At 43.7% G+C, this 27,279-nt stretch overlaps 1 protein-coding gene across 1 annotated transcript; it reads right to left on the bottom strand.

Moving 5' to 3' along the window:
- Positions 1 to 18,302: 18,302 nt before the first annotated feature.
- On the bottom strand, positions 18,303 to 22,957 carry LOC115198272 (B-cell CLL/lymphoma 6 member B protein). Its single transcript, XM_029760137.1, has 11 exons — positions 22,818 to 22,957; positions 22,364 to 22,450; positions 22,005 to 22,231; positions 21,651 to 21,896; positions 21,138 to 21,329; positions 20,584 to 20,976; positions 20,325 to 20,446; positions 20,015 to 20,152; positions 19,664 to 19,806; positions 19,287 to 19,424; positions 18,303 to 19,000 (listed from the first exon to the last, which is right to left on the bottom strand). Exons 2-11 carry the CDS (start codon positions 22,394 to 22,396, stop codon positions 18,860 to 18,862), a joined length of 1,773 nt encoding a protein of 590 aa, XP_029615997.1. The 5' UTR covers positions 22,397 to 22,450; positions 22,818 to 22,957; the 3' UTR covers positions 18,303 to 18,859.
- Positions 22,958 to 27,279: the final 4,322 nt, after the last annotated feature.

Raw genomic sequence — 27,279 nt, 5'->3', positions numbered from 1 at the left:
AGGTTCTAATTAATAAATTTCCTTCTATGAACTGTAACTCAGTAAAATCTTTGAAATTGTTGCACGTTGCGTTTATATTTTTGTTCAGTTTAAAATAGCCCCTATCCTATAATTGTAACTTTGTAGGCTGCATGTCCTGCACCAGCATTGCATGTTCTCTCCCAGCTTCATGGTTTGAACGAGGTGCGTAATTCCAGTCCATATTATACAGTATAATACAATACGGTTGTCACATCCTGGCCAGTATAAGGGTTAATTGGTATTGTAGTTTGGTCAGGGCGTGGCAGAGGGTATTTGTTTTATGGTATTCGGGGTGGTGTGTTTGTTGTAGGGGATTTGATTTGTGTATTCCGGGGTTTTTGGGCACTGTTCCTTGTTATGTATGTCTATGATTGATCTAGCTGTTGTATGTCTATGTGTGGTTAATTGGGGTTGGGACTCTCAATTGAAGGCAGGTGTTGTCCATTTGCCTTTGATTGAGAGTCCCATATATTAGGGTGTGTTTATGTGTCTTTTGTGGGAGATTGTTTTTGCATTGCGTGTTTTTGTGGGAGATTGTTTTTGCATTGCGTGTTTTTGTGAGCCTGCAAAACTGTCATTCGTCGTGCTTATTGTTTTCTCGTGTTTTCTCGTGTTCAACGGTCTTTAATAAATTAAGAAAATGAACACCAACTCTACTGCGTATTGGTCCACATTTTCAGATGACGATTTCGCTATATCATCGGATGATGAAGAAGATTGTGACAACGGTACAGTAATACAATCCACAAATATTAGCCTACTGGAGCTTGTATAATTTATGTACCCAAGAGAGCATAGCTACATCTATGTGCTTTTGTGTTTTTCTGTCTTGTGTAATGTGCGGTAGGTAGCCTATTAACGGTACAATCATTTGGGCTCATGAAATGTATTTTAATGTATGGCTCATCAGGCTCAGGTACAGTACATAGCATCAAGCTTGAATTTTCATGCCGATCAAAGCTCTAATCAAATCCAGACCTAGTTATATGCTTTATTTCAGGGGTGTCAAATTATTTCCATGGAGGTCCTAAAGTCTGCGGGTTTTGGGGTTTTCCTTTCAATTAAGACATAGACAACCAGGTGAGGGGAGTTTCTTACGAATTAGGGAGGAGCAAAAACCTGCAGACACTATTTTCGGAATGGAACATTTGTAAAATACCGGAAAAATGTTAAACCTTTAAAAACACACGCAACAACTGTAGTTTGGACATTTCAAATCTAATGAGAGTTGGGTAGCTTATTTAGTTCAGTAGGTCTTTCTTTAGGAATGAAATCAAAACAGTAATTTCAGTCTTTTCCAAGTGTCTTCTTTTGGGGTTTATTGGGAGACTACAACCTATAAGGTGTATATAGCTGTCACCTACTTTACAGGGCAGTGAACGATAGAAAAAAACTAAAAATGCTTTGCTTAGTCCACTCTCTGTGTCCGTCTCCTGAATGTCTTTGTTTGTCTTGTTTTCTTTCTTTGTGGATTTTTTACATGCTTCAGCAGATTGGTCTTCTTAGTGAAACTTTCACCAGACTGAGTAGCCATGTTGTTTCTGTTGAGACAGTTTATGAGCATTTAGGTTCCCCTTGACATTGAAGCTTTTCCCACAGTCAGCACAGCTAAATGTTTTTTTCTCCTGTGTGAATCCGAATATGATTGGTTAGTTTTCCCTTCTGATCGAAGCTCTTCCCACAGTCACCACAGCAAAATTATTTCTCTCCTGTGTGAATCCGTTCATGCTTCTGTACGTCTCCGTGCTGACTGAAGCTTTTCCCAGTCACCCCAGATAATGATTTCTCGCCTGTGTGAATCCGTACAAGTTCCTTTTATGCCTGATTAAGTTCTTCTTGAGACTGAAGATAATCCCACAGTCATCACAACTAAATGAGTTCTCTCCTGTGGGAATCAGTTTATGCATGGATAGATTATTCATGAGACTGAAGCTATTCCCACAGTCATCTCAGCTAAAACTTTTCTCACCTTTGTGAATCAGTTTATGCATGTTAGGTGCCCCTTCCGATTGAAGCTTTTCCCACAGTCACCACAACTAAATGATTTCTCTCCTGTGTGAGTCAGTTTGTACATGGTTAGGTTCCACCTTCGATTTAAGCTTTTCCCACAGTCAACACAGCTAAAAAGTTTCTCTCCTGTGTGATTCTTCATGTGCTTGGACAGATATACACTGCTCAAAAAAATAAAGGGAACACTTAAACAACACATCCTAGATCTGAATGAAATAAATGATCTTATTAAATACTTGTTTATTTACATAGTTGAATGTGCTGACAACAAAATCACACAAATAATCAATCGAAATCCAATTTATCAACCCATGGAGGTCTGGATTTGGAGTCACACTCAAAATGAAAGTGGAAAACCACACTACAGGCTGATCCAACTTTGATGTAATGTCCTTAAAACAAGTCAAAATGAGGCTCAGTAGTGTGTGTGGCCTCCACGTGCCTGTATGACCTCCCTACAACGCCTGGGCATGCTCCTGATGATGTGGCGGATGGTTTCCTGTGGGATCTCCTCCCAGACCTGGACTAAAGCATCCGCCAACTCCTGGACATTCTGTGGTGCAACGTGGCGTTGGTGGATGGAGTGAGACATGATGTCCCAGATGTGCTCAATTGGATTCAGGTCTGGGGAACGGGCGGGCCAGTCCATAGCATCAATGCCTTCCTCTTGCAGGAACTGCTGACACACTCCAGCCACATGAGGTCTAGCATTGTCTTGCATTAGGAGGAACCCAGGGCCAACCGCACCAGCATATGGTCTCACAAGGGGTCTGAGGATCTCATCTTGGTACCTAATGGCAGTCAGGCTACCTCTGGCGAGCACATGGAGGGCTGTGCGGCCCCCCAAAGAAATGCCACCCCACACCATGACTGACCCACCGCCAAACCGGTCATGCTGGAGGATGTTGCAGGCAGCAGAACGTTCTCCACGGCGTCTCCAGTCTCTGTCACGCGCTCAGTGTGAACCTGCTTTCATCTGTGAAAAGCACAGGGCACCAGTGGGGAATTTGCCAATCTTGGTGTTCTCTGGCAAATGCCAAACGTCCCCCACCTGTGGACGTCGGGCCCTCATACCACACTCATGGAGTCTGTTTCTGACAGTTTGAGCAGACACATGCACATTTGTGGCCTGCTGGAGGTCATTTTGCAGGGCTCTGGCAGTGCTTCTCCTGTTCCTCCTTGCACAAAGGCAGAGGTAGCGGTCCTGCTGCTGGGTTGTTGCCCTCCTACGGCCTCCTCCACGTCTCCTCATGTACTGGCCTGTCTCCTGGTAGCGCCTCCATGCTCTGGACACTACGCTGACAGACACAGCAAACCTTCTTGCCACAGCTCCCATTGATGTGCCATCCTGGATGAGCTGCATTACCTGAGCCACTTGTGTGGGTTGTAGACTCCGTCTCATGCTACCACTAGAGTGAAAGCACCGCCAGCATTCAAAAGTGACCAAAACATCAGCCAGGAAGCATAGGAACTGAGAAGTGGTCTGTGGTCACCACCTGCTGAACCACTCCTTTATTGGGGGTGTCTTGCTTATTGCCTATAATTTCCACCTGTTGTCTATTCCATTTGCACAACAGCATGTGACATTTATTGTCAATCAGTGTTGCTTCCTAAGTGGACAGTTTGATTTCACAGAAGTGTGATTGACTTGGAGTTACATTGTGTTGTTTAAGTGTTCCCTTTATTTTTTTGAGCAGTATATTTTGTAATTCAAGGTCTTGCAACAAACAGGGCAGGTGCAGGATTTCTCCACAGGATTCAGTTTACAGGTGGAGTTGTAGTTTCTTCTTGGTGAGAGTAACATGTCTCTGTGTGTCAGCTTTCAAATCAAGCGTTTCACCACAGTCATGGCAACGGTGCATTTTTCTAGACATGATGCTGGGTTTGGAACAGTGTTTCTGCGATGGTGGGCTGGGATCCAATGGTGGGTTGGGATCCAATGGTGGGCTGTTGTCAAATCTTTCTGGGTCGCTGCTTACAGCTGAGCTGTGGCTGGAGACATTGTTTTGATTATCTGGAGGGTCACAGGGATTGTTGAGACCCTTTAGATGAGTCACAGTGCCAAAAGGTTTAAGATCTACTGGTTTAGAGTCACTCTCTCTGTTTTTCACAGTCTGGGTTTGGGGAAAAGTCAAGGACCAAAGTGGGTCCTCCTGATCACATTCACTTTTCAGACAGGACGAAGTGAAATTGGAGTCTTTGGTATCAAAGAGCCCTTGAAGCCACTCTTCCTCCAAATTCGTCCCGAGTTCCTCCTGTTTCTTTTTAATCTGTGTGGGCTCTGGGTCCTCCTGCCTCAGACTGGGGTTCTACTCCTGCTCACAGTGCTGCTGCTCAGGGGGAACCTCCTCTTCAGAGACAGCTAGAGAGAGCTGAAGGGAGACTGGAAGGAAGGAGAGGAGGAGCAAAGGTTATCTATACAGCCGTTAGACATACCTGAATGTACAATTCCATTTATTTAATGTCCCACAACAGCAAAAAAAAAGTCACCTGAAAGATGATGCACAGAGTCCTGTATTGGGTCAGATATCCACGGTTCCCCCGCAGTTGACCCTCAAATAAATCCGCTTGCGGGTGGAATTAAATCTTTATTTCAACCCGCAGGTCGGCTCACCGTTCAGAACAATTATATTGCGGGTCGAAACATTTTATCAAGACAATATATTTTTTACAAACCCATTCTGTGAGCGGTGAGGCAGACATAATATAGGCTACCAGTCACGCAGGCGTGGATCAGGGAACTGACAATTATTTGTGTGGCTCCTAAACTTATGTTCCATCCTCCCTCCTGAGAATAACCTAAATGACAGAGTGAAAAGAAGGAAGCCAATACAACACGTTACTGAGTACCACTCTCCATATTTTCAAGCAAAGTGGGACTGCTTCATGTTATGTTATGTATGCTTGTAATCGTTAATCGGAGAGGCAACATCCTTGGTGGACATCTTGAAGTTGAGCTTAAAAACAAACAACCTAAAGCTATTAATGTACCTAGTCATCTAACGTATCTAGATAACACTCCTGTCAGGTAGCTAGCTACAGTTACCCATCGCTGGCTAGCTAGTTTTATAGTTTGGTCATTATAGTTTGGTCAAGTTCCCAGAAATATGTTTATGAATCTAGCTACGTTTTATAGTCTCCTCACTAGGAGACTAACCTGCTGACCACACAGCTTGTGTCGCGTGCGCGAGCGTCTCAAAATAAATGTGCACATGTTATTCAATCATTGCACCCACACTGCTCACGTGCGTCAATAAGCATCTGCGTAGCCAGGCGCTAAAATAGATCTTGGTCCTATTTGTGACGCTTGACGCACTGCAAGTTCTGCCTCTCCCATCTCCTCAATTGGTCTTTAGGAGCATATACCCACGTGGGTGATTGAAAGATTAACTGAGATCCACACTCCAATCCAGTTGGTAGTGGTAAAGCACCTTAAAGTTGGTTGCCAACCGTCATAAAAAGTTCAAAGAAGAAGAAGACTGAAGGAGGAGAGATTACTAGAAACGAAATCGTTTTACCCTTTTTTCTGTGGATTAATTGTCAGAGTAGAGGACCTTGTGCATTTCAGGTAAAATAACAACCCAATGTTTATATCCCAGCACAAATTAGCTAGCAACAGCAAGCTAGCTAGCTAAATTGCCATACATGTTCAATGCTTTTCGACCTGTCCCCAAATTAATATAGTTGGTTCAGAGTTTGCTTTGATATTTAAACCTGCGTGTCCTGATCACGTTTGTTGTGGGTGGACAAAGTCAACATGCGCGCAATGGCATGTGTGCGGTCTGGTCAGCATGTAATATGAGCGTTGCGTGCGCGAGCGTTGCAAAATAAATGAACACATTCAATCATTGCACCAACACTGTTCGAGCACGTCAACAAGCATCTGTGTAGCCAGGCGCTAAAATAGAACTTGGTTCTATTTGTGACGCTTAACATGCTGCAAGTCCTGCCTCTCCCATCTCCTCGTTGTTTTTTAGGAGCATATACCCACGTGCCATCTCCTCATTGGTTTTTAAGAGCTTAACATACCCATAACAACATCAGTCAGACCATTCTCTCATCACCCTGAGAGACATTCCAAAACAAAAAACAGATATTCCTGTTTTTAAGAACTTGAAAACATCCAGACTTTAAACAGCAGGCATGTGAGATTCCTGCAATACTCTGTACTCTTTAATCATTACATCATCATTAAAATAAACCGTTATTCATAGAACATTTTACAAAAGTGAATCCATCACACATCTATGAATTTGAAATATACATTATGAATGATCCAGAGTTGCTTTGCTTCCCTATAATAGTGTTGTCTTAGCATGTGTGTCCATGTATGCTAATGATTCAACCACATACGCATCAGCAACCACAGCTAATGATGTCACTGAATCCCTTAACAAAGAGTTGCAGTCAGTTTTGGAATGGGTGGCCAGTAATAAACTGGTCCTGAACATCTCTAAATCTAAGTACATTGTATTTGGTACAAAATACAAATAATTCCCTAAGTTCTAGACCTCAGTTGAATCTGGTCATGAATGGAGTGGCTGTTGAACAAGTTGAGGAGACTAGATTACTTGGTGTTACCTTAGATTGTCAACTGTCGTGGTCAAAACATATAGATGCAATGGTTGTAAAGATGGTGAGAGGTCTGTTCATAATAACGAGGTGCACTGCTTTTTGACACCACACTCCACAAAGCAAGTCCTGCAGGCTCTAGTTGAATCTTATCTTGATTATTGTCCAGTCATATGGTCAAGTGCTGCAAAGAAAGACCTAGTTAAGCTGCAGATGGCCCAGAACAGGGCCGGAACATCTCGCTCTCCATTGTAATCAGAGGGCTAATATTAATTAATACTCTGCATGCCAGTCTCTCTTGGCTAAGAGTTGAGGAAAGACTGACTGCGTCACTTATTGTTTTTATAAGAAAGATGAATGTGTTGGAAATTCCAAATTGTTTGCATAGTCAACTTACACACAGCACTGACACACATTTACCCCACCAGACATGCCACCAGGGGGCTTTTCACAGTCCCCAGGTCGAGAACAAATTCAAGGAAACGTACAGTATTATACAGAGCCATTAGTGCATGAAACTCCCTTCCACCTTATATAGCGCAAGTGAACCGCAAACCTGGTTTCAAAAAACAAATAAAGCAAGACCTCACGGCACAACGCCTCTCCCCCATGTGACCTACTTGTTGTGTGTATGTACTGACATGTGACCTACTTGTTGTGTGTATGTACAGTCGTGGCCAAAAGTTTTGAGAATGACACAAATATACATTTTCACAAAGTCTGCTGCCTCAGTTTGTATGATGGCAATTTGCATATACTCCAGAAGGTTATGAAGAGTGATCAGATGAATTGCAATTAATTGCAAAGTCCCTCTTTGCCATGCAAATTAACTGAATCCCCCAAAAACATTTCCACTGCATTTCAGCCCTGCCACAAAAGGACCAGCTGACATTATGTCAGTGATTCTCTCATTAACACAGGTGTGAGTGTTGACGAGGACAAGGCTGGAGATCACTCTGTCATGCTGATTGAGTTCAAAAAACAGACTGGAATCTTCAAAATGAGGGTGGTGCTTGGAATCATTGTTCTTTCTCTGTCAATGATGGTTACCTGCAAGGAAACACGTGCCGTTGTCATTGCTTTGCACAAAAAGGGCTTCACAAGCAAGGATATTGCTGCCAGTAAGAATGCACGTAAATCAACCATTTATTGGATCATCAAGAACTTCAAGGAGAGCGGTTCAATTGTTGTGAAGAAGGCTTCAGGGTGCCCAAGAAAGTCCAGCAAGCGCCAGGACCGTCTCCTAATGTTGATTCAGCTGCAGGATCGGGGCACCACCAGTACAGAGCTTGCTCAGGAATGGCAGCAGGCAGGTGTGAGTGCATCTGCACGCACAGTGAGGCGAAGACTTTTGGAAGATGGCCTGGTGTCAAGAAGGGCAGCAAAGAAGCCACTTCTCTCCAGGAAAAACATCAGGGACAGACTGATATTCTGCAAAAGGTACAGGGATTGGACTGCTGAGGACTGGGGTAAAGTCATTTTCTCTGATGAATCCCCTTTCCGATTGTTTGGGGCATCCGGAAAAAAGCTTGTCCGGAGAAGACAAGGTGAGCGCTACCATCAGTCCTGTGTCATGCCAACAGTAAAGCATCCTGAGACCATTCATGTGTGGGGTTGCTTCTCAGCCAAGGGAGTGGGCTCACTCACAATTTTGCCTAAGAATACAGCCATGAATAAAGAATGGTATCAACACATCCTCCGAGAGCAACTTCTCCCAACCATCCAGGAACAGTTTGGTGACGAACAATGCCTTTTCCAGCATGATGGAGCACCTTGCCATAAGGCAAAAGTGATAACTAAGTGGCTCGGGGAACAAAACATCAACATTTTGGATCCATGGCCAGGAAACTCCCCAGACCTTAATCCCATTGAGAACTTGTGGTCAATCCTCAAGAGGAAAGTGGACAAACAAAAACCCACAAATTCTGACAAACTCCAAGCATTGATTATGCAAGAATGGGCTGCCATCAGTCAGGATTTGACACAGAAGTTAATTGACAGCATGCCAGGGCGGATTGCAGAGGTCTTGAAAAAGAAGGGTCAACACCGCAAATATTGACTCTTTGCATCAACTTCATGTAATTGTCAATAAAAGCCTTTGACACTTATGAAATGCTTGTAATTATACTTCAGTATTCCATAGTAACATCTGACAAAAATATCTAAAGACACTGAAGCAGCAAACTTTGTGGAAATTAATATTTATGTCATTCTCAAAACATGTGGCCACGACTGTGCTGACATGTGTAACTGATAGATACACACACATTCTACGTGTTATGTAAATTGTAGTCTTTTTTCTGTAATGTCTTTTTTGTTTTGTTTCGGACCCCAGTAAGACTAGCTGTCGCCGTTGGCGTCAGCTAATGGCGATCCTAATAAATCAAATTAAATCAAAATCCACATCCTGCCTTTTTAGTCCCATCTTCTAACAGAAGACCTTTTTAGTCCCATCTTCTAACAGAAGACCTTTTTAGTCCCATCTTCTAACAGAAGACCTTTTTAGTCCCATCTTCTAACAGAAGACCTTTTTAGTCCCATCTTCTAACAGAAGACCTTTTTAGTCCCATCTTCTAACAGAAGACCTTTTTAGTCCCATCTTCTAACAGAAGACCTTTTTAGTCCCATCTTCTAACAGAAGACCTTTTTAGTCCCATCTTCTAACAGAAGACCTTTTTAGTCCCATCTTCTAACAGAAGACCTTTTTAGTCCCATCTTCTAACAGAAGACCTTTTTAGTCCCATCTTCTAACAGAAGACCTTTTTAGTCCCATCTTCTAACAGAAGACCTTTTTATCCTCATTTTCTTTGTTCTTTCTGTTTTCATTCTGTTTTCTTTCTTTGTGGACGTTATTCATATGCTTCAGCAGATAAGCTTTCTGACTAAAGCTTTTCCCACAGTCACCAAAGCTAAAGAGTTTCTCTCCTGTGTGAATCCATATGTTCAATTTCAGGTGTCCCTTCTGATTCAACTTTTTCCACAGTCACCACAGCTAAATGATTTCTCTCCTGTGTGAGTCTGTATATTCATTTGAATTGGTTAAGTGTTCTTTACCGTGAGTTTTTCTGGTTGTGGTGCTGGGATCCAATGGTGGGTGGGATCCAATGGTAGGCGTCTGTCAAGTCCTACTGGGTCGCTGCTTGTGGCTGAGCGGTGGCTAGAGACATTGACATTGGCTTGACATTAACTCATTAGTCTGACAAGTAGGACTGATCTTTTTACTTGTCTGAAAGCTCAAGTCACTTAAACTCAAGTCCCCTCTTAGCTCTTATACATTTTATGGTATAATCTTCATCAGCTAACTTTTTGTGAATGTTGAAGCATTTATGTAATCAAAACAAGTACATAAATGACATAAAGGCTTCATCATTCATAAAGGTCATGCTAAAATGACTGATATTATCTCATAGAACAAAACAAATAAGATATCCTAAACCTTAACCTCAGACCTTATTTTCGGCATATATCCCAAAACCCAACTTTTTTCCCCATTAATTTCTACCATAGGAATGGCCAACCAACCAGAGGAACCAGACTTTAGTTCTGGGTTAAGCGTAAAGAATGATAGAGGACTCATCATTGTATCTGTCCCATTATGGTGTTTGTGAGCACACGGGCAGCACCATTGATTGAGCCCATCTCCATTTTTAAGTAGTCCATTTCCTTTTTCTACTACCTCTGAGTTGGTGAACAAACTGAAATGGTGCATAATGCCACCTGGAGTGTGTTGTTTGAACAGATATAAAGCCAAGATTGGCCATTTCCTGCCACCTGCAGTTATGTAATGTTTGATCTCGAGTATAATTCATTGGCTTGTCCCTCCTGATGACCTGGATGAAATTATGTGATTCTTTCTTAACCCATAGGAAGTCCCACCCAGTTGACTACGTAAAAAATTTGGAATTCCTCAATGACGCTGCCCATGTTAAAATAGACTTTTGAGCACAACAGTCCTCTATCACTCTCTATGGGGTTAACCGAGATTAGTTGTGACTCTAAAATGCAGTTTTACCAACTAACTGAAACCAACACTAGAGGGAAGTAAAAGAACACTTTAACTCATGTAGAGAGTAACTCAACCCATTGTGTCCTGTACTGTTGGGTACACATACATGCACACGCGCACACACACACACACACACACACACACTTCTCCAACATCACAACCAACAAGTGGATTTGCCTCCCAGAAAAATGATGTACATTTTCACCTTTGTCAATTGGCCCCAACCTCAATTCTATCAGACTGGCAAAACAATAAGCAGTGCAATTTAAAAAAATCTATATTTTTTTCTATACGTTTTTGTTTAATTTTTGCAAGTATGTGGTACATTTCCAACTCTAAGCACAAAAATAAAAGCAGATCATCAAAATGTCTCAAGTTTCAAAACTTTGAGCACATTTTCAATTTACTGAGTACAACAAAGAAATTCATGAATCCACTGTATCAAATCAGTCTTTCAATTTGAATAGGTATTCAATCTAAGTATCTGCTATTAAAAATGCAAAATTCAATTCATTTTTTCAATGATTCTCTTGTAATTTGTTAATAATACAATTAACTATCACTTCATTAATCTGCTCAAAATTGATAGCTACTAAACCGAAATGATGAGGTGCCTACAGTACCAGTCAAAAGTATGGACACACCTACTAATTCAAGGGTTTTTCTTAATTTTACAGTTTTCTACATTGTAGAATAATAGTGAAGACATCAAAACTATGGAAAAACACATATGGAATCATGTAGTGACCAAAAAAGTGTTAAACAAATTAAAATATATTTTTAACTATATTTTTCAAAGTAGCCACCCTTTGCCTTGATGACAACTTTGCACACTCTTGGCATTCTTTCAACCAGCTTCAATGCATTTCAAATTAACAGGCGTGCCTTGTTAAAAGATAATGTGTGGAATTTCTTTGCTTCTTAATGCGTTTGAGCCACTGCAGAGTGAAAGAAAAGCAGCCAACAAGTGCTCAGCATATGTGGGAAATCCTTCAAGACTGTTAGAAAAGCTTTTCTCATGAAGCTGGTTGAGAGAATGCCAAGAGTGTGCAAAGCTGTCATCAAGGCAAAGGGTGGCTATTTGAAGAATCTCAAATCTCAAATCTATTTGGTTTGTTTAACACTTTTTTTTGGTTACTACATGATTCCATATGTGTTATTTCATAGTTTTGATGTCTTCACTATTATTCTACAATGTAGATAATAGTAAAAATAAAGAAAAAGTGAGTAGGTGTGTTCAAACTTTTGACTGGTACTGTATATAGTTTCATAACGTAGCGTTATGACTATAACTAATGTTCCCTGACGGAGGGAATCGAGGTACCATATACTATGGGGAGTCACACTCTCGCGGCTTCGGTTGAAGGATATACAATCACTCCTGATCAGTGGTGGAAAAAGTACCCATTTGTCATACTTCAGTAAAAGTAAAGATTCCTTAATAGAAAATAACTCAAAAAAGTGAAAGTAAAATACTACTTGAGTGAAAGTCTAAAAGTATTTGGTTTTAAATATACTTAAGTATCAAAAGTAAAAGTAAAAATAATTTCAAATTGCTTACATTAAGCAAACCAGATGTTCTGTTTTTGTTATTTATGGATAGTCAGGGGCACACTCCAACACGCAGACATAATTTACAAACGAAGCATTTGTGTTCAGTGAGTCCACCAGATCAGAGGCAGTAGGGATGACCAGTTATGTTCTCTTGATAAGTGTGTGAATTGGACCATTTTCCTGTCCTGCTAAGCAATTAAAATGTAATGAGTAGTTTTGGGTGTCATGGAAAATGAATGGAGTAAAAAGTACATAATTTTCATTCGGAGTGTAGTGAAGTAAAAGTAAAAGTTGTCAAAAATATGAATAGTAAAGTACAGATACGCCAAAAAGTAGCACTTGAAAGTATTTTTACTTAAGTACTTTACACCACCGCGCCTGACAAGGCCAATGAAATCCGTACAGGTGAAACTGTAAGCGTGAGGCTCAGATTCATTCCTTCATTTAATACCGCTTTTCACCGAGCCCAGGAATGGTTGGTGCGGGGCCAAACAGGTGTTGTACCTCATTGCCCTCCTGCAGGGAACAGTAGCTATAACGCTACGTTCCCTTTTTAGTCATTCAACTTCGGTACAATATACTATGGGAACTTGTATATTGAAGGCCACATTTGGACACAACATAACCATAGTCGCCCGGGGCGAATTGAGTACAGGAAGGGTGTACGGATAACTCGTGGAGGTCCCCAACACGTTTAGTCGATGCCAAAGCGCTGAGCAGGGAAGTTTTGTGGGAAAGGAACGGTGCCTCCATACCAGCGCCAAATCCCATGTGGGTGCAATAGGTTTAGAGACTGGTCTGAGATGACGTAGACATTTCAGGAACCACACCACCAGGGGGTGAGCCCCCGGTAAGTTTCAATCAATTTCCACATGACTCGCTGAGATGCGGCCATGTACACTTTTAAGTGAAGAATGCACAGAGCACTGAAAAGGAACAAGACCTTTATCTTGGTTCCAGAGCTCAAACGCTTGCCACTTATATGAATACAGCCCTCTCGTGGAGGGCGCCCTTCCAGACTGAATGGTAACAATAACATTCAGAGGTAAATCTCTAGCCATCAGTTTGGCCCTCTTAGGGGCCAGGCCCAAAGGAATCAAATCTCTGGCCTCGCTAGCCAAACATGCCGTGCGCCTGGGACAACAGATCCCTGTGCAACGGGAGTTTTCACGGGTCCCCACATAAAAGGCAAATTATCTGCATGAACCAAGGCTGCCTGGGCCAATGGTGAACCACAAGAATCGCCAGTGCGTCCGTTCCCAACGGGCCACTCGGGTCCCTCGTCGAGAAAACTAGACTGCACATTTTCTTGTGATGCATAAAGATCTACTTTGGACCTGCCGAAAATGTCACATACCTGGGAGAGCTTCCACTCCTGAGAGAGAGCGTCCCACCTGGATAAAACCTCTGCATCCAAGTTGAGGCAACCGGAGACATGCGTTGCCCAAACCGAAAGCATGTGTGCACTGCTGCCCAGCGATAGGGAGCGAGTCAATGTTAGGCGGGAGAGAGATAGTCTGTCCCCATCTGTTGATACCCACCACCAGTGACACATTGTTGGTTCTGACCAGCACAAGCCGGCCTGACAAAAACAGGGGGAAGCGCCTGAGCACCAGATACTCTGGGTAATTGAAATACAGTGCGCTCCTCACCAGTGTCCAAACCACCCAAATTGAGTTGCCTTCGTACAGCTCACCCCACCCTCCGGGGAGGATGCTTCTGGCATGATCACCTTGCAGGATACAACTCAGCCCATGGGAGCCCCCTGACAATAGCAGAGGGTCCCACCACTGGGCCATAGCCCGTAGGCCTGACAGGGACACTCGAAGTGACCGACTTAGACTGTGAGATGCGTCCAGGTGAGTGGCTAGCACAGCGCTAGAAGGGCCATATCAACAATAGCCCCACGGGAACAACTTCCTTCACAGAAACCATCATCCCCAGTAGGCATAGGCACTGGCAAAAAACGCACTGTGTGACACAAACAAAATTTGGCAGAGCCCGAACCCGGACACCCTCTGTGGGGATAGAAAAGCGTGATACGTGAGTGAGTCTAGCTCGAGACCCAGAAACGGAATGCGCCGAGATGGAGTCAGACAGCTCCTTTTCTGGTTTCTTATGAAGCCTAGAGTCTGAATATGGGACAGTAGAATGGATGTGTGTAACACTGCTTGCCCCCTCGCAGCCACCAGTGGTTCTTGAGCATTCTGAGTTTATAGACTGAGGTGCTTGCTAGAATGGGAGACAAAGTTGAAGATCCAGCAGTCCCGGATTTCGACATGGGAACCACTCGGATTGCCTGCTTCTGGATACGGGAGGATATTCCTCCCTCAAAATGGCCACTGAGGCCTCAGGAACCGTCAGCGTGATGACGCTGCAGAAGCATGGGGGACACAACAAATTGTAGCCTGTATCCTGACATCACAGTTGGCATGATCCAGGGCGACACTGCTCAGGCGTGCCATTGGTCGGAGCAGACAGCGAGACACCCGTGAAGTGCCATCTGAAAGGGTGGGCTGCCACCTTGTGGACTGGGAGAGATTGGTTCTTGTTCCATTTCCACCACTCTTGACAACCATGTGTGGAGAAGGAACACTTTTCATCGAGCTCACATACAGGAGACAACACTTTGAACACCCGTGAACTCGGTGGTAAGATGCGTTCCGGTAACTGGCTGGCATAGAGCACTGGACCGTGAAGAAGCGTTATCATGGAGGTTACCCTACCGACCAGTCATATTTTATGCATTTCATTCACTGTAAGCTGATGAATTTCAAGCAGAGAGACAGGCGATACTGTATCAGTTGACAAGTCAAGTAAAAAAAAGGTGATCTTGTACAATGTTGCATGGGGGGGCAGAAATGCCATACAATGCCGTGCTACATAAGAATAATGAAACTGAAAGACTGACATATTTCTCACCATGCACACATCCTGCTATAGGATAAAATGTCAAGTTCTAGTCAAATACTGTATGGACAATTATATTTACAATTTACTATTCTTTCTATTCAGCAGTACATGTATATCTGTATTTTTTTGCTATGGGATTAAATGGTAGTTAAAATGACAAAATGGTGAGCCTATAATTAAATTATGTATTGATGACTAAACAAAATGTGCTCATGGTATTTCTTCTACTCCCTTTTCTCCCCAATTGGTAGTTACAGTCTTGTCTCATCGCTGCAGCTCCCATACAGACTCAGGACAGAAATAGGTTGAGAGCCGTGCGTCCTCCAAAACACAACTGCACTGCTTCTTGACACAATGCCCACTTAACCCAGAAGCACCAATGTGTTGGAAGAAACATCGTACACCTGATGACTGTGTCAGCGTGCACTGTGCCAGGAGTCGCTAGTGCGCGATAGGACAAGGACATCCCTGCCAGCCAAACCTTCCCCTAATGACGCTGGGCCAATTGTGCACCACCCCATGGGTCTCCCGGTCAACTGCGACAGAGCCTTGACTCGAACACAGATCTCTAGTGGCACAGCTAGCACCGCGATGTAGTGCCTTAGACCACTGCGCCACTCGGGAGGCCCATGCTCATGGTATTTCACGGAAAACTTTTGTATGAATGTCTCAGGGGTGAAAGATGTGTGAAACCCCCATGAATGCACAACCAAAGGTTCTGCACATAAGATAGGGGACATTACTAACCACTGGGCACAGATGTCAGTTCAACTTCTTATTTTGATTTACATTTGGTTGAGATGTCAACGTGAATTAAAAATGTAATCAACAAAAAATAAATGTCACCATGTCCTTGGAAAAAGTTGGGTGAAAAAAAAAGACAAAATTCCCTTAAGTTGATGACTTCTTGCAAATCCAGTCAGTTTTCCACGTTGATTCAATCACTTTTTGCACAGTGGGTAGTGTTATCGGTTTAGAGTTTTGTACTTAGAGTCTTTAAAATATACCACTTACATCTGAAAAATGTGCAAACGTGATTGAAAAAAATGGGTAACAGAATAGTCAGCACTGGTTATGGAGTATAGAATGAATGATGAATTGATAGATAGCCTGTAACGTGTGAAACATGCATTGACGTGTGAGGATGCTGCCAGTGTCAAGAACTAATATGGGTTAGCAGATGAAATGTCTGTTGATTTACAGATGGTAGGCCATGGCGTGTCAGTGACTATCTCGTTGATGGAAATGCTGGGGGGAGGGGTTGGAAAGTCCCGTCTCATTTCCAACATTTCTCCAAATGTCTCTTCTCCTCGCTGCCGTTCCCTCACAGACAATGGCTGTGTCTGCAAACGTAATGCATCCGCCATCCATGTTTCCTCAATGACTCTCAAAGGAGCGCATTGGAGGAGTGGATCTAAGGTCCCTCCCTCAGACCTCGTCCTCCAATGAGCTTTGAGAGGAATCAAGGAAGGTGGAAACAAGGATTAGACAGCTTGTATTCACACAGGTTGCACCCGAAATAGCACTCAATCCCCTACAGTGCGCTACTTTTGACCAGGGCTCTGGTCAGACTAGGGCTTGGTCAAAAGTAGTGCACTGTATAGGGTGTCACAGATGAGATCATCAGGTCCTTCTGCCTGCCACAAGCCCATCATAGAGCAGGAACTGAGGGTGACAGAGGGTTGGAGAGTTCAGCAGGGGCCACTGCCCCCTTCACCACAGGAAGCAGTATGCTATCACATAGTGGATGGCAGTGTGCACTCCGCATTACAGCCCTGCCGGAAACAGGTGCCCAGGACTCTATTGTTCCTTCCCTCACCAACAGCCGGACCCAGAGAGCGGTTTGAGTCATTGTTGGCACCTCTGCACAAGAAGTGAGTCATGGGGGTTTGAAGGGTGAGTTAATGGGAGGAAGGAAGTCTAGGGAGGAGATGTGTGTGTTTTTGGTTTTGCTATCCTTGTGGGGACCAGTAGTCCTTGCAAGGATAGTAAAACATTTTGCCAGTCCCCACAAGGAAAATTATTGTTTTAGACTTCGGGGTTAGGTTTAGGGTTACAATTAGGTTAGGGGTTAGGGGTTTAGGGTTAGGGTTAGGCTAAGGGTTAGGGGAAAATAAGATTTTAAATGGGAATCAATTGTTTGTTTCCCACAAGGATAGTAAAACAAATGTGTGGGTGTATGTGTGGATTTAGAAAGTCCTACATCCCTAATTCCTAAATCACTCAATATTAGTATGGCAGGTAGAATGAGTCCAAAATGATATTGAATATTTAGGTTGCATCCATATCTTATGTCTGAATCTTTTCAGATAAATACAGTAGTACGATATCGTTGTTTCCTTAACGGTGGTACAGGTACTTAGGCATACACAAGCCATCTCCAGGGGTTATATTATTTAGTCCTCACACGTTCAACACAGTACAACTTAAAAAGATACAACTCGTTTGTAGTTAATGGCAATCAATTTCATTTAATTCGTATAAAACAGTCCTTGTCTTTGTCCAGCAAAAGAACACCATACAATTTCAGATATCAATATCATCTCTCATCCATTTTTTTACAGTAGCATTATCTAGCTTTTATGCTCTGAGAGCACATATTCCTTCATATACAAGAGACGGAAGTCCTTTGCCTGCTTGGACTCCGAAATAGCATAATTAATCACGGATTATAATCTTACATTTAAATAAAAAGCTTTAGAAAAACACAGCAGGGATGTAACGGGCAAAATATCTGAACCAATATGACACGTCACATTATACAAAGGCCCCAAGTATGTAAAAAAGAAACATTAGTTAAAAAAAGCTATTTAAAGCTGTCACAATCGGGGTAGTCTATTCACACGTTAGTGCTGAGGGCATTATAACCTTTGACCTATCTCTGTCTATATTGTTACGCAATGACATCTTTGTAGTATCCCTTCCAAATACTCAACGGATCCTCAATGTGTCCCAGTCCCTAAAAATAGCTGTGGGACTGGAAAATAAATAAAACAATGGCACAGAAAACTTTCTTTCACTTGCTCTATCCATTTCTACAGCTCCCAACCTCATAGCAATTTACTACATCATTCTCTCTATCACTCTAATACAGTCAAATCCCAATTTCATGTTCTTAACTGTCATTCTCTCTCTCTCTCTCTCTCTCTCTCTCTCTCTCTCTCTCTCTCTCTCTCTCTCTCTCTCTCTCTCTCTCTCTCTCTCTCTCTCTCTCTCTCTCTCTCTCTCTCTCTCTCTCTCTCTCTCTCAAACTGATGGGTTACAAAAACATTCCATACTACTCCCAGTAACTCTCGTCAGCTCTCTTGACAAGATCCACGTCATACTGACCTAACTCATACGAGCCCAATACCTCACTGACAGCATGTAGAGGAAAGGCATCAGCATGCTATCTACATATCAGCTCAGATCTCTGGTCCTGCCGTCTTTCCCCAAATCATATTAGAACATCATGGCTTGATTGGCTAATCACATACAGGACACATGTACTTCAAACTATATGTTTAGGTGTTATAATGGCCTCCCTAGGCAGTGGGTGAAACATACTTGAGAAAAATACAGACAGGCAGTCTCGAACGGCACCCAGCCCTGGTAAAAAATAGTGCCCTATATAAGGTATAGAGTGCCATTTGGGATTCAGCCATGGACCATAATAACACAGGAGAAACTAGGGTGGAAACAGATAAACGATCAGGATTTGATTGACAGAAATGTTAGGGTCATGGCTGGTATCTATTGGGTTTGGGGTTAGGGGTTAAAGGTCCGGGTTCAAAGGGAAAACATTTAACAGGCCTGCAGGATGGACTGGTAGGGGTCGGCCAGGACCTTGTAGTGGATCTTGTTGTTGGTGACGGCGCCGTGCTTCTGCCTCAGGTGGAGACGCAGCTGGCTCTTGTGGCGGACGTGCAGGTCACACTTCTCACACTGGGAGAGAGAGAAGAGGGAAGAGGGCAATGTCATGGCATCATAATGTTGTTGATGGTTGTAAACAGACAAATGATCTATTTCGAAATGGAACAACTGTTTGTATTGCAAGAGGTCAAACACAAGAGGTGTGCGTGCCTGCGTGCATATGTGTGTCTGTCTGCACACGTATGTGTGTGTCAAATCAAATTGGATTTGTCACATGTGCCGCATACAACCTTACCATGAAATACTTACTCTCAAACCAACAATGCAGTTCTTTGTAATGTGTGAGTGATATACTCACAGTGTAAGGCTTCTCGCCAGTGTGAATACGCAGGTGGCTCTTCAGGGTCTGCAGGTGACGGAAGCGAGTGCCACAGGTGTGACAGGGATAGGGCTTCTCCCCTGTGTGAATCAGAACATGGGCTCGCAGGTGGGCCACCTGTAGGATAACATACATGCACGGGTCAGCCAAGTGAACATTGATAAATAACGTATAACATAACAAGGTATAGCTATAACATAAACCAACAACTTTGACTTCGACCTTACACTTTGTTCCTGCACACACACACACACACACACACACACACACACACACACACACACACACACACACACACACACACACACACACACCCTCTGTTCAACACCTGTCCCTCATCTGTGGTGGATCCTCACCTGAACGAATCGGGTCCCGCAGGTATCACAGTGGTAGGGCTTCTCTCCAGAGTGGATGCGGGAGTGAGTCTTCAAATTGGCGGGCCGGTTGAACTGGGCGCCACACACTTCGCAGCGGTACGGCTTGTTGCCTGCAGCAGGGGCTGGAATAGAAGGGAAAGAGAAGTTCAATGAAACACGCACATCAACTACCTGTGGAGATAATCAACTGTAGTCATAATGCCTAACTGTCCAAACTGCTGCAATGCCTCCGTTCGTTACTATGATGATAAATGGCACTCAAACATCATGTCATGGAGGTGTGTGTGTCAAATGACCACATCATCAGATGTCATTGGTTAACTGCCTCACCTGTGCAGACAGCCTTTATCACGCTCAGGTTGCCAGAGTAACGGAATGGCAAGCCGTTATTCTTGCGCTTGATTGGGTGTTGGCGGTGATGGACGGCCTCTGGCTCCAATGGGTGGGGTGCCAGATAGCAAGGCGAGGCTGAGAGGGAGGGGCAGAGAATATATACCAATACGTATCTCATATATTTACATGTGACACGTATGTACATTGTAATCATACAACACAAGTATGATCTCTCACTGTTTAGCTGGAGAAAATAAGTATTTGACATGTCATATCTGCTGCTGCCGAGGTAGTAAGGTTGTAGTACCTGTTCCTTCCTTGTGGGTGGGAGGCTCCATGGGGAGGTCCGCAGAGTGTGCTGACAGCCCTGTGAGGGGCACCAGAAGAGGGCTATGGCCAGGGACCTCATAGCAGGAGACGTGCCCCTGCCTGGAAGACAGAACATAGTCATATTGTCAACATCAGTGCCAAGTTAGCCCACTTAAACTATCTCCTTGGATAGTTTATTTGGTCAATATGACTTGTTGGTTTTAAAATACCAGTATTGCATAATATTGACAACACACCTGTCATTTTGGCCGGATCCTTCCCCTGGCCACGCTTCTATAGTTGGCTTCAATGTCACCTCCATCCTATCAGAGGTGGGGGTGTGCCTAAGCTGCTGCTGGACCTCCTCAGGCTCATCCTCCTTCACCGTGGTTATGGCACAGAGGGGATTGAGGACGATGTACTTGTATTTCTTCCAGTTGCAAGCCTTAGGGTAAGGGCTGCTCTTGGGTTCACCCAGGTTACAGGTTTTGGACTCAGCAGGAGAGTTGGGCTGGCAGCTGGAGCGGGATGGGCTTTCTGGAGAGGGCGTGGGGAGAGGGGATTCAGGCTCCAGCTTTAGTTCCTTTGACCTGGGCTTACGGGTCAGGAAAGTTCCTGGCTGCAGAGAGGCCCGGATGTCTCCAGGGACCCTGCAGGAGAAAAAAGGAACTCATGTAATGAGCGAACTGAACATAGACAATGGCACATAGAGACAAACACACACACGGTACTGACAAAGAGATAAGCAGACACATGTACACACACTCTCTCTCTCTCTCTCTCTCTCTCTCTCTCTCTCTCTCTCTCTCACCTGGCTGAGTCAGGGCAAATGTGGCCCTCAGCATCCGCTGCGGGCTGTGAGGGGGTGGAGACAGCGAGAACAGATGGGCGGGGTCTTCCATTGATAGCGGGATTGGGAGGAACTCCCCCTGAGGGTGCCTCAGACACTGCAGACACCGTGGAGTCCAGCTCCACTTGAGGGGGTGTCCCTCTCATCCTCTCACTGTGTTCGGAAACAAAAGGAACTGTCAGGTAACGCCAGTCAAAACCAATTAACTATAGACCATAGGTCATTGATTCTTTAACATAGTTTCGACCAGCAGCCATGGCACCTGTAGGACAGATTTAGAAGCCTATTTAAAGCTTAAAACGTTTACAGCTAACTGCCTATTCAAGTCTACCCCAAAGTCTCTAGCTGACATGGTATTTCAGTAAATTCCTTTCCCCATGGGTGATTTTAGTTATCCTGTTAGCTAGCATCACCACTCTCTTGCCTCCCACCCCCCAAGGCTCACCCATAGACTTATAGAAAAAAGGGGCTCACATGTGTAACATGAAAGCTCTGCAGGTGTCGGCCACGTGGTCCATCTGCAGGTAGGTGGCGACGGCGAGCACCCCGGGGACGGTGTGTGATGTGAGGGGCAGCCGGGAGGTGTACATGAAGTCCAGGAGCAGGGAGACGCTGGAGGGGTCCAGGGAGTCAGGGAGAGACAGGGTTAGGGCCTGGCCTCCAGCACCACTCTGTACGGGGGAGGACACCCGATGGCTGTACAGGGAGTAGAAGAACCCACTGAGAGAGAGAGAGACAGAATGTGCAATTTAGTGCAAGAACAAGAAGAAAAAGAACAAGAAGAACAAGAACAAGAAAATTACAGTGCATATTATCAACTGAGCTGACCTGCAGGCAATGAGCACAGCACAGTGTGCCTGCAGTTGGGCAGTGCCCACCATGAGGGTGGCATCGGTCAGAATGTTCCGGTGCCTCAGCTCATTCAGATTCAGCAGGACGTCGTTGGAGTGGCGCGTAAACTCCTTCACATATCCCTCCGCAGCAGCCGCATCAGACGCCACCACCGCACGCCTTCCTCCAACCTGGTATCCCTCCACCACCTGGATCTTGCTCATCTTTTGTTTTGGAGAGGAAGGAAAAAAAATATATAACGGTAGAGTTGCAATGGGACTATGTATTTTATTGAAGTTTCTAAAATGTACAATGTACTGTCCCAGTCAAAGTGCAGCTCCCTCACATTGACCTACCTTGTTGAGGAAGGCACCAGCTAGAGAATACATAGAGGGCAGTCTCCTGGACGCCTCTGTTAGGTGAGACCAGCTCCCTACTCGTACCTGCAGGAAGCAAAATATGACGACACTGAAACATAATGCGAAACACTTCATGCACAAGACATGGATCTCATTACATCATGAAAAATACCTTTGAAATGTCAATACATCCCCATTTATAGGATTAAATATCTGTCATGTTGTAGGAAAACTGTAGCCACAAAAATAGATTCTTATCGACAACACAATTCGCCCTCCAGGTGAAACCATGTTGAAAGAGTGTACTTTTAGACAGAAAAGCGGTACAACGAACATCCCTGACGCCGGTTTCAATCACACCAATCCAGGCAATCCCTAAACGTTATCAAACATCATGAAGCACGATCGAACCCTTAAATAACATCAACAAAACATCTAGGTAACCACTCACCCCGACCAGCAGGGACGAGAACCAATGTGCACAATGCTGACCTCGCAACCCTCAGTTCAACTGTCAGGTACCTCAATATAGCTAGCTCAAGATATCACCTACCACAGTTGTCCGAGAAAGACTGTGGAGGTTAGCCGGAGGGAGGGGAGTCTTTATAACATAGAGCAGGAAGCCGCATGCAGACCAGCTCCACTCATGTCCTCTTCCCTCAACGGCCCACACGTACCCTGGAAGCTGTGCTGCCTGCAGGAAAAGGCCAGCCGGGTAGGGTATTTTTAGTGGACTATTAGTTTTTCTAACCCCATAGTCTCTGCAAACAAAGTAATGGCAGGAAAGTGGTGTGAGTAGAACAAATATATATGAGGATCCGAAGGGAATAGGGATTATGTTGCTGAGGGTGAGGCTCTCCAGGAGCTGGACCTTGGGGTCAGAGAAGACCGTCCTCCATCCTCCACCACCAACGCCTTCCTCCCCATGAACCCTCTCCAGGAAGTTAAAGAACACCTACATGTTAGATAAACAAACCTTGTTGCAAACTCAAAACGTGCCCCTCGGGGACTGAGGCTCTTCAGAAGTCAGAGAAGGGATCATTCTTGAAATGTTACATTGTATAGACAGAGCAGAAGCCATTGACTTGATGGATTTAATGTTGCACTTCCACATACATCAGGCTGGAACATTTTCTTTCACACCAGACGCATATAGTATCCTTACTCAACTCACTGCAACTTAGGGTGAGCATACAGCAAAACCTGTGCTATTTTACAGACAGAGACTCTAAATGACATGTATACCTCTTAGTCATGCAGTCATAAAGAGTATATTTCTGAGGTGACAGATCCAGGTGAACGTAAAGTTATGAGCGCTCCATAAAGTCTTCCGGAAGCTTCTGGCCTACTGCCTGAGGGGAGGGGCCAACGTGTTATGGGAACTTAGAGGAAGGAAACGGGAGAGTGTGGGGAGGAGGGAGGCAGGGGTGCGATATGGGAGATACTCTCTCCCTGGCTTGCAAAACAACAACCGCCAAGACTGTTAGAAAAGCAGAGGACAGATGCGCAGGAACTGCCGAAACACACACACACACACACACACACACACACACCATATATGAATGCATCCTGCGAGGCGCACCGAGAAGAGGAGGAAAATGCCTGCGCAGGACATCCGTCAATAATAAGTGAAGCAGGAGACATGGGGAGGGGACGAGGGAGGGATGCAAGGGGGGACGACGACAAAGGTCAGCATTAACTAAAAAACAAGTGGAAAAGTGACCATCACAAGCACAGCCTTGGTTCACAAAGAGGTGCATGACATTACAACACACAGATCTAATAGACGGGCTTCTTCAGTGCACCATGAACTTGCATTTCCTTCAGATCAAATAATTCTGACAGAACTGGAGGACCTTGAGCGAGTTTCAAGGCATCTGTCGGTCAGTCAAGACCAGAAGGAGATAAGAGTCAAGAGAGAGAGAGGCCCGCCCCTGCAGAAACAGCAGAGAGTCCACAGGGATGATGCGAACTGCAAACCTGAGATTTCAGTTTCTGTTGAATGTGTATTTCTTTTTATCGTTTCGTGGTTTTATAAGCAGTGAGCGAGGGTAGGTTTTCCACCATTTAAGCAAAACAAGCTTTGAATCTGTCAAGATGATACAGATAATACTCCCTGATTCGTATTATTGAATCTCTGTAATAGGGTGTTAAAGTTATTATGCATGAAACAACAAATTCTACTTATTTCATGAACTGTTGAAGCCAACCCAAATCAAATAGAAGAAAAATACTTCCCTTTAAAAGGAGACCAATGTTAATCCCATTTTTCTGTCAGTGAAAAATAATTTTGTAGGAGTTTAAATATATGTGTACAAGCTGCAAACAACGACAAATCAACCAATATGGCCATGTTTGGGTATAAACCCATAGTGTAAATGCGAGTCGGAAGCAGAGTGTTTTGCGAGGGGTGTTGAGTGCGTGTGTGTGTGTCCTTGTGCTTGTGTTTGTTTTGAAGGAGGCCAGAAAAAAAAAGATGAAAGAAAAACAACATTTAAGAAAACAGAGAAAATGTATGTAGCCTGGGTCTAAGATACTTCCAGGCATTGTGAGAGGAACGGAAGAGGGGGGCGGTTGAGGAAAAGTGAGAACATTACTAACAGGTTCGCCAATGAGCGGAAGCCATTCAGTCTGTCCAGTTGGCAAGGCTCTGCTAAGCTAATGGAGACTTCCCCTTGTTCACCCAATCTGTCAGTCTCCACTACTATGCCCATGTAAGTGATAGGAGCTTCATAAAAACGTCAATTTGGAGTGTTGTGGTTATTGTGGTGTGCTATGGTTATCGTTCTGACACTGTATGTACAGGACTAGAGACCGGTTGGGTGAAACATCACCCCCGGACAGTAACATTATGGTTATATAATCAAGGACAAAGGTCAAGAATCTCACCAAATAAAACAAGACAGAGTTCAAGAGTACAATTTAAAGATCACTCTAAAATACATAGCTTTTTGATTATGCATATTTTTCATAATGCATTTGACAATGAAATATTCCAAGTTTGACTATATTTCCTATTTTGCTTCTGGTTCTAAAGCACAAAAAATGCAATAGCGGGGAAACCCTTGATTGGGCTGTCGCTTTGTTGCTTGGGTAACTACTTTACTGCATACCTTAAAAGGCAAACGCGGATACTCAATCACCGACAGTCTAATTCAATAGCTGATGCAAAAGTGTTGACAACAAGCGCCTGAAACAATAACACAGATTCATATAAACTGTGTCTTCCTGTGCTTGCCGAGCACTCTGGACAAATAAGGGCAAGCTGTAAGCACTATCCTGATAGAGGAGGTTAGAGGTTGGGGAGGGAGGGAGGGGTGGTAGGGAGGGGATTAGGAATTTTGTCTCCTTTAGATGGTGGTAGGAATTAGAAAAAAGTAACAGAAAACCGGTGCAATTAAAAACAAAAAAGCATAACATATTGAAAAAGACCTTCCTTTGAAGCACTGTCTGGGGACATTTTTTTCTTCTTTTTTTCGCCTTTATTTAACCAGGTAGGCAAGTTGAGAACAAGTTCTCATTTACAATTGCAACCTGGCCAAGATAAAGCAAAGCAGTTCGACACATACAACAACAGAGTTACACATGGAGTAAAACAAACATACAGTCAATAATACAATAGAAAAATAAGTCTATGTACAATGTGACCAAATGAGGTGAGATAAGGGAGGTAAAGGCAAAAAAGGCCATGGCGGCAAAGTAAATACAATATAGCAAATAAAACACTGGAATGGTAGATCTATAGTGGAAGAAAGTGCAAAGTAGAAATAATGGGGTGCAAAGGAGCAAAATAAATAAATGAATACAGTAGGGGAAGAGGTAGTTGTTTGGGCTAAATTATAGATAGGCTATGTGCAGGTGCAGTGATCCGTGTGCTGCTCTGACAGCTGGTGCTTAAAGCTAGTGAGGGAGATAAGTGTTTCCAGTTTCAGAGATTTTTGTAGTTCGTTCCAGTCATTGGCAGCAGAGAACTGGAAGAAGAGACGGCCAAAGGAGGAATTGGCTTTGGGGGTGACCAGAGTGGGCGAGACAGAGAGCGAGATACAGTGCCTTCGGACAGTATTCAGACCCCTTTACTTTTTCCACGTTTTGTTACGTTACAGCCTTATTTTAAAATGTATTAAATAGTCCCTCATCAATCTACACACAATTCCTTTGACCTCATGGCTTGGTTTTTGCTCTGAAATGCACTTTGAACTGTGGGACATTATATAGACAGGTGTGTGCCTTTCCAAGTCATGTCCAATCAATTACATTTACCACAGGTGGACTCCAATCAAGTTGTAGAAACATCTCAAAGATGATCAATGGAAGCATGATGCACCTGAGCTCAATTTCGAGTCTGATAGCAAAGGGTCTGAATATTTATATAAATAAGGTATTTCTGTTTTCGCTTTGTTTATAGGACATTGTGTGTAGATTGATGAGGAAAAACATATACTTAATACATTTCAGAATAAGGCTGTAATGTAACAAACTGTGAAAAAGGTGAAGGTGTTTGGATACTTTCCGAATGCACTGCATCTATCTATCTACCTTTTTGCAAAGGCTTCTTTGCAACATGAAGAACATTGTTTGTCAATTGCAAATTCCTATAAGCCTATCAGGTGCAGATGTAAGGCTAAGAATTTAATTTAGATTCTAAGAATCTGAATCAACTCACAAGTTTTTTTAAGTAGTTTTTTTTGTAAGAGAGGGGTGTCCTAAAGCAGGATCAGCTAACAAAATGGACATGGGCTATGCATTGGGTCATAACTGATCAAAGACTGTGCCATGGAGAGTCTCTAATATTACAGCGTCTGTGACAGCATGAGCAGTGCAGTTGAGGTAATCTCCATTTTGAAGTAGTACATTTTCATCTTCACAACTGGCTAATCCCTCTGTAATGTACAGTACAACATGCAGCACGTCAT

The sequence above is a fragment of the Salmo trutta genome, chromosome 8, assembly GCF_901001165.1.
Source record: "Salmo trutta chromosome 8, fSalTru1.1, whole genome shotgun sequence".
In the NCBI taxonomy this organism is placed as follows: Eukaryota; Metazoa; Chordata; class Actinopteri; order Salmoniformes; family Salmonidae; genus Salmo; species Salmo trutta.
The sequence above is the reverse complement of the archived record's forward strand: the minus strand, read 5'-3'. Positions and strand labels throughout refer to the sequence as shown.

Coding starts and splice junctions, on each gene's coding strand:
- LOC115198272 (XM_029760137.1), bottom strand. CDS start 22,396: ATGTATTCTCTAGCTGGTGCCTTCCTCAACAAG. Junction 20,977..21,137: donor ATTTGCCCTGACTCAGCCAG/GTGAGAGAGAGA, acceptor TTTCTCCTGCAG/GGTCCCTGGAGACATCCGGG. Junction 19,425..19,663: donor GCGGGACCCGATTCGTTCAG/GTGAGGATCCAC, acceptor GTTATCCTACAG/GTGGCCCACCTGCGAGCCCA.